Genomic DNA, 8,089 nt, shown 5'->3' on the forward strand with positions numbered 1-8,089 from the left:
TTGAACTCACAGGGATCCTCCTGCCTCCACCCCAGTAGTGCTGGGATTACAGGCGTGTGCCACTATGCCTGGCTGAACTCACAACTCTTCAGTTTGAACATTGCAAAATTAACTTAAAAAATTGAGCTGGGCATGGTGGCACATGCTTCTAATCCCAGTACTCAGAGTTTGAGATCAGCCTGAATTACAGAATGAGATCCTGTCTCAAATGAAAAAGAAAAAACAAAAAGAAAGAAAAATTGGCCAAGGAAATAGAGAATGTTAATAAGTTTATAAAGATCTTAAATTGTTTTATAGGAATAAAATAATGTTTAACGAGTACAGACTACACTGACTTAGGTGTTTTGTGTATTTTTGAAATAGGGCATCTATGTACTTCAGGACAACAAATTTCGTCTGCTTACTCAGATGTCTGCGGGAAAACAGTATTTAGAGCATGCATCTAAGGTATTTAATGTAATAGATGATTTGAGTTTTCTACTAAGAAATGAGAAGAATTACAGGGAAGATTTCAATGGCAGTCACAACAGACTCTCAAATTAAAAATACTAGTTTTAGAGTAGTACTTTTTTGTATAACCATTTTCTATAAAATAGGAGACATGCTCATGATGAGTTATATATACTAAGCTGTACTGAAGGCCCATAGCAACTAAAGAAACATTACTACTGCCAGGTGTGGTGGTGCACACCTGTAATCCCAGCACTTGGGAGACTGAGGCAGGAGGATCGTTGCAAGTTTGAGGCCAGCCTGGGCTACAAAGTGAGCTCAAGGTCAGCCTGAACTGCATAGCGAGATCCTGTCTCAAAAGGACCAAAAAAAAAAAAAGAAACACCTCTACTAAACACCAGTAAATGCAGATTTATAGTATTCTTTAATATAGCATAGATATATCAGTAAACTTAAAAACTGATATTTCTTATGCACAGTTACGCATCTCTGAATTTGTGATGTCTTTTAGTAGATTAAAACATTTAAAATATAATTAGCATTTGATTCTAAAAATATGTTTCATATTAAGTATATATCTGTATTTCTAGGTTTTGTGTAGTTTTTGTTTTCTTGTAGAAATTAGCAAGTAAATAGATGTATTAAAGAAATCTAACAAGTTTTATTTATTTATTTATTTTTTGTCTTTTTGAGACAGAGTCTTGCTAGGCAGTTCAGGCTGGCCTTGAGCTCACTTGTAGCCCAGGTTGGCTTCGAACTTGCGACGATCCTCCTGCCTCAGCCTCCTGAGTGCTGGGGTTACAGGCATGCACCACCACGCCTGGCTATCTAGCAAGTTTTAATGTAAGGATTTCTTTGAGGTGATTAAAATATTTAGGCTAGTATAAATTGCTGTTTATCTGTAAAAAATTCTCCCTCTCTAGATTACATGGCCAAAACGCAGTATTGGGCAAGGAGGTTTTTGTCTGTAAACCCAGCAATTTGGGAGGCTAAGGCAGGAGGATTGCTAGTTTGAGGTTAGCCTGAGCAACTTGGTGAGACCCTGTCTCAAAACAAAGACAAGATCTAACAGAAAAGCAGTATAATTATAGTGCAATTATGGTCATGGGAGTAAATAAATTTAGGTCTTAAGCCTAAGCTTTACAATTTAGAGATTTGTGACATAGAGTAAGTTACATAACTCTTCTGAACCTAGTTTTCTTATTAACAAAAAGTGTAGTTACAATTAAATGATTGTCTTGAGAGTCATGTGTATTTAAAGTATTTAACATGCTGGACATGGTGGCAGATAGTTGTAACTGCAGCTGCTTGGGAGGCTGAGGCAAGAGGATCACAAGTTGAAGTCCAGCCTGCGCTGTTTATTAAGATGCCCCTGTCTTAAAATTTTAGCACCCCCATCCCCCCAAATCCAACAAAATATGAGGGTGGGGGTGCTCCCTGGTTCAATGCCCAGTACTGAAAGTAAGTAAGCCACAGGCACAGCTCAGCTCAGCTGCTCAGGAGGTTGAGTAAGGCGGTGGGGGGTGGAGGGTGGTTTTCTTGAGCCCAGGAGCCTGAGGCCAGGCTGGGCAGTACAGCAAGACCTTATCTCAAAGAAACAAAGAAAGTGAAGGTGATGCTTTGTTCATAGGAGGGAGGACAAGAGATGGGTGTGATCCTTGCTTTTCATAATTTTATTTCACTGATTCATGATTGCTTATTTTCTGTATTTTGGGGGCATCTAGACTCTTACATTTTTATGATTTTTTTTACTAATACCTCATTTGATTGTTAAAAAATTTTTATTGGTACACGTTTGCAGTACATAATGGTTACATTCATTGTGATTTTTTCCGGCTTTTTGAGACAGGGCCTCACTGCATGTCGCGCAGGCTGCCCTTGAGCTCACACTTGTCTTGTCCTCCCAAGGGCTGGGGATTGCAGCACTGCACCCCAACACTTACGTTGATATTTCTGTGTTGTGGGAGCTGTAAGTGTGGAACAAATAGAGATGCTTGGTGGTAGGTAGTGGAAACCAGCTGTGGTTAAATGGAATGTTAGTACCTTACAGGACTGATAAGAAGACTCAGAAAACAGGCGAGAAACACAGGAGGTGAAAGCACCCAGGAGACAACCCAAAGCGCTGTTCCAGGCAGGGTCTAGTTAGGGCCCTGTAGGCAGCGTGCACAGGGGACACAAGCTCGCTTTCCTGTCTCCAGAACTACTCTGCCCGGTTTTCTGGCCTGTACGTTACTCACTGGATTGGAGCACCTGGTTGGCCAGACTTCAGTCATGTGTCCACCCTTTCCCCTCCTCACACCTCTCCTCCCCCGTCCATTTTCCTTTTTTTGCTTTGAACTCCTTGGCTCAGGTGACCTGCCTCACCCTACGGGCATGTGTGTATCATGACTCCAAGCTTTTCATAACTTCCTGGTTCTTAAACAGCAGTGACTTATTGATACCATGGTTTAACTAGAATGTTGTAACTTGGTAATTTTACTGGTTTTTTTTCAATAATTTTTTTTCTTTTAGTATCTAGCATTTACATGTGGCTTAATCAGAGGTGGTTTATCAAACTTGGGAATAAAAAGTATTGTAACTGCTGAAGTGTCTTCAATGCCTGCTTGTAAGTTGCGTTCACATTTCTTATTGTTGTTGTTTTTTTTGTTTTGTTTTTCTTCCCGTACGAGGAATTGAACTCACGACCTTGCGCTTGCCAGGCAGGCGCTTTGCCACTGAGCTAAATCCCCAGCCTCTGTTCACATTTCTGACAAGTATTTTTAGTGATATTTTTCACGTGTGGGTTTTTTTTAAAAGTTCTTTAAAACATAGAGGACATTAAAAAACGTTGAAACTTTTTCATGTTAGTAATTCATGTTAGCCACAGATGATAGCCACAGATGGAATGTAGGGTCTGTTGAGTAGTTTCATGTTGAAACTTTTTCACGTCATTAACGTAACATTTAGTGAATACTACGTAGCATGTGATAGCATATTCAGGAATTTTTGAATTCATGAGTGATTTAAACTGAGTGTGGTGGCGTACACCTGTAATCCCAGCACTCAGGAGGCTGAGGAAGGAGGATCACCTTGAGTTTGAGGCCAGCCTGAACTACATAGAGAGACCCTGTCTCAAAAAACAAAAACAAAAACAAAAACCCCAAAAAACAGACAAAAAGAGTGATATATGAAAATCCACTAAAGAAATCCAAATTTGTAAGACAATTTAAGGGAATTTCAGCTTTTAAGGGAACATTTTTCTGCAGTTTTTTTTTGTTTTTGGATTTCTTTTTGAAGCACTGGAAGTCAAACCAGGACCCTACACATACTAGCAAAGGACGTACTACTGAACTGTACCCTCTGCCCTGACAGTGTTCCTTTATTATAGCAGCTTTCACTATAGTATTGAAATGTCTTTTATTGTTGAGCAGTTGTTTAGAATATATCGATTATATGATGCTAAGTAAAGCCCACTAGTTTATTAAACTCCTTCCCACAGATTCCCCTCACCAAGTAAATGTAAGATTTACTTGAGCTTTGGTGATTATTAGCAATGAAACACCCAGAAGGTAGGAATCACAAAAAGAAACAAAGGCACCCATTTACAAGCCAGGAAATCATATAATAAAAATGGAATTGACTATTTGATATTGTAAAGAGTGGGCAAAGATGTTTGACCTGACAAGTTTCTTAATTGAAATTTTGTGTTTTGTTGCTTTTTTGCGACAGGGTCTCATTATGCAGTTCAGGTTGGCCTTGAGCTCCCTTTGTGCCCCAGGCTGGCCTCAAACTTGCAAGGATCCTCCTGCCTCAGCCTCCCAAGTGCTGGGATTATAGGCATGTGCCACCAGGCCCTGAGAAATAATATTTTAAATTGAACAAAAAAATTGATGACGAACAAAAAAGTAGGCTTTCTTTGTACCTAAAATTAAAAAATGATTTTTGTTTTCTTTTTTAGGTAAATTTCAGGTGATGATACAGAAGCTATAAACGTACTGAAATGCAAGACTTCCACAGTGTAAAGACATAAATTATTCATGTGTAAAGCATTTCAAGTAGTAACGATTTAATTACACTGTTGGATGTTTGTACAGGAGTGAGGGTATATGTTATCAATTTAATGCAGACCAACTTAAAGCAGATAAAGGGTCATTCTACCACGGGATAAACTTTAATGAAACTGTTCAAAATGGAAGCTTGATTTCAAATAACTGGACACCAAAATGTATCTTAAATATGTTTTACTTACTTGGAGTGATAGCCACAGCTGTAATGTAGGGTCTGTTTTGGTGGCACAGAGAAAAACAGGCACCAGCCAGAATCGTTGGTGTTTAGAGTGACTGACGCTGGGTAGATAAAATGTGAGTCTGTTTCAGTTACTTTTAAAAAGCAAATAATACACTAAATTAAGTTTAACTTTTTATTTTGTTGCTTATAATTTATTTTTATGACTGTGTAAGGACTTCATGTATACATTGTGTGTATGTGTGTGCATGTAAATATAAAAATACAAACATGACCTTAAATTGCTTGAACACTTAATTTCATTTTAATACATTTTCATTCTTGAGAGCGCCATATGTGCAATAAGAGTGAAATGCAGATTAATTTATGATTTCAGTGATTCTAGAGTGAAAGCATCTTAGGTGTGTTGGGAGGAATTTTTGTTTTATTTTTTTGTACTGGGGATTGAACCCAGCACCTCTGCAGTGAGCTATATCCCCAGCCGTTTTTATTTTGATACAAAGTCTTGCTAAGTTTCTAAATTACCCAGGCTGGGCTCAAAATTGTGATCTTCCAGCTTCAGCCTCCCAGAGTGCTGGGATTACAGGGGTGCACACCACAGCACAGCATACCTGATTTATTACTTACTCTTGACTGTCAGCTTCTCCCCGTGCATGGAAGTCCTAGCGAATGTTCTAAGATTTTTATTCTTTTACTCTTCCACAAAGGTGAAGGGTAGATAATTAGACCAATATTCATTGGATCCTATCTTTTCTGTGGGTTGGGGTCAGTATTCATCTAGTACCTGTCTCAGCACCTCTTCTCTTACTTACTTATTTGGCTTAAGCAGGTATCATAAGATTTTGTGAGAACTTTACATTTTGGGGTGTCTGTGCTTTGACTATGCCTTTCTTTTCCCATTCCATGACTGCCCTTGTTTAGCCGGGCGTGGTGGCGCATGCCTGTCATCCCAGCACTTGGGAGGCTGAGGCAGGAGAATCTTTACAAGTTCGAGACCAGCATGGGCTACAAAGTGAGTTCAAGGCCAGACTGAACTGCATAGTGAGACCCTGCCTCAAAACGAAACAAAATAAAACAAAACAAAACACCCTTGTGCATATATTTGATAGGAAGTACTGTGGAAAGGGGTGATAGACACACCAAAAAAACTAGATGAAGATTCCAAACTAAAAAGGGTGATTTATAATAAAATGAACCACAAAAAACTTTTTTCAGGCTGACCTCAAACTCAAGGCTATCCTGTTTCAGCCTCCTGAGTACTGGGATTACCAGGGTGCACCACCACGCCTGGCTTGCAAAACATTTTACTGAAACCATGAAGTAAAAACTTTAAGAATTTTTTTAGAGCTGGGTGTGGTGATTGTCTTGTTTGGCTTGGGATGGCCACATCAGCAAAGCATTCTTCTAGGTGCTACTTGGGTAGGTCATTTGCATGACCTGGGGGGCTACAGATCCCCTGCCACCTTCCTCCTGTGTTCTTCTCTCGAATTTTGCTTCCTAGGTGTCATACTCGGGCAGCTTTCCTCTACCACACCCTTCCTTCATGATGTTTCTGCTTGGACTGCAATCTCTGAAACTATCAGTAAAGTGAACCTCTGCTGCTCTGAGTCATGGTGTCAGCAGGCGTTTTGTCTCAGCAACACGAGAGTAGTTACACCGTTCAACCACTTTGGGCTGTGTATTTGTTACTCATAGCTATAAGGAACCCCTCACTAGAAATAAAGGGAAAATTAGGTTTTCCAAGAAATGGCGTAGGACAATTGAATATGCTTTATTTTTAAGAGAGAGACAAACTTAAAGGTTTACATGTAAAGCAATAAAATCACAAAGTACTACAGGTGTGGCAGTGCATACCTGTAATCCCAGCATTTGAGAGGCTGAGGTATGAGTACTGGCTGGGATACATAGACTTTGTCTCAAAAAACCAAGTAAATGAATAAAATCATGAAGTATAAAGAAAATGATCTCTTTTATGATCTTGTGGTAAGGAAGGCCTTTCCAACACACAGAAGTAGAAAAGCAAAGGAGAACAGCAAAAAAACAGAAAGACCTAAAATTTATTCAACAAATGTTGGGAAAATTGAATGTACAAATGCAGAATGACAGTGGATGACTATCTTAATACTGTCCAGAGAAATCAACTTAAAATGGGCTGAAGACATGAGCTGGGCAGGGTGGAGCAGGCCTGTCCATCCCTGCACTCTGGGAGGTGAGGCAGGAGGCATACAGATTCAAGCCCAAGCGGGGCAGTTTATATTTTTATACATTTGCACCATGTATGGGATACATTCACTGTTAGGGGCTGGGATATAAAACACCGTAATTATTACCACTGCCCCTTGCTCACTTCCCTCTCGCTTCCTCCAGCTCTGCTTTCCCTTCCCACCTGCAGGGGATCTTGCTTCCTAGTTGACATTATCTATCTTTTAATTTACTTTTTATTTATACTTTGAGTTTCTCATGTAAGAGAAACCGTACAATATTCAAGCTTGTGTGTATGGTCTATTTCATGTAACGTTACAGTCACAAGGTACATCCATTTTCGACTAATGACTCAAATTTATCCTTTGTTCAGCCTGGGCAGTTTCACACCTTAGCAAGACCCTGTCTCAGACAAAGACAAAGGGACCAGAGACATAGCTCAGTATAAAGGCCCTCACTCAATTTACAGTATTGGGGGTGAGGGGAGGAGAGTAAGATCTGAAAATTTCCAAAAAACGTAGGGGAAAGCTTTGTAACACTGGTCATGACAGTAATTTGGATATCACACACGTAACCACAGGGAACAAAAACAGGTGAGTTTACATCAAACTAAAAAGCTGCACAGCATAAGGGGAAAAACATCAGTGGAAGGCAAAGAAAATGTATGGAAGAAAATATTTGCAAGTCGAGTATCAAATTAGCAATATCCAGTATATGTAAAACTCCTACAACTCAGCAGAAAACCATCTGACTGAAAAGTAGGCAAAGGACTGAACAGATTGTTCTTCGAAGAAGGTATACAGATAAATGACCAGCAGGCGTGCAAAATGATGCTCAACATTCCTACTCAGGCAAATGCAAATCAAAACTACAGAGGGCTGCCGTCAAAAACGAAATAGCAAGTGAAGACGTAGAGAAATTAGAACTCCGGTGGGCACTGTTAGTGGAGATGTAAATCAGTGCAGCCGCAATGGAAAGCAGGAGAGGGGCTCCTAAGAAACAAGAACGCAGGACCCAGGAATCCCAGTTTGAGTGGGCGGTGTCCCCCACTTTCACTTTCCCTGTCTTTGTTCTGACTGGAAAACAAAGCACGGTGGGGCTGGAGCTTCGCGGCAGAGCACTTGCCTAGCACATACGAGGTCCTAGGTTCAGTTCCCCCAGAGTGTCGCCATATGTGCAATAAGAGTGAAATGCAGATTAATTTATGATTTCA

General features: G+C 40.0%; 1 protein-coding gene across 1 annotated transcript in view; it reads left to right on the forward strand.

Moving 5' to 3' along the window:
- Trappc6b (trafficking protein particle complex 6B) overlaps positions 1–4,955 on the forward strand; it is a 13,774-nt gene extending 8,819 nt beyond the window's left edge. Inside the window, exons 4-6 of the mRNA XM_005376885.2 lie at positions 364–447; positions 2,962–3,055; positions 4,388–4,955. Of these exons, the coding sequence (XP_005376942.1) occupies positions 364–447; positions 2,962–3,055; positions 4,388–4,419 (210 nt within the window). The 3' untranslated portion in view covers positions 4,420–4,955. The remainder of the gene's footprint in view (positions 1–363; positions 448–2,961; positions 3,056–4,387) is intronic.
- Positions 4,956–8,089: the final 3,134 nt, after the last annotated feature.

Source organism: Chinchilla lanigera, unplaced genomic scaffold (genome assembly GCF_000276665.1).
Source record: "Chinchilla lanigera isolate Chin_1 unplaced genomic scaffold, ChiLan1.0 scaffold00008, whole genome shotgun sequence".
Lineage (NCBI taxonomy): Eukaryota > Metazoa > Chordata > Mammalia > Rodentia > Chinchillidae > Chinchilla > Chinchilla lanigera.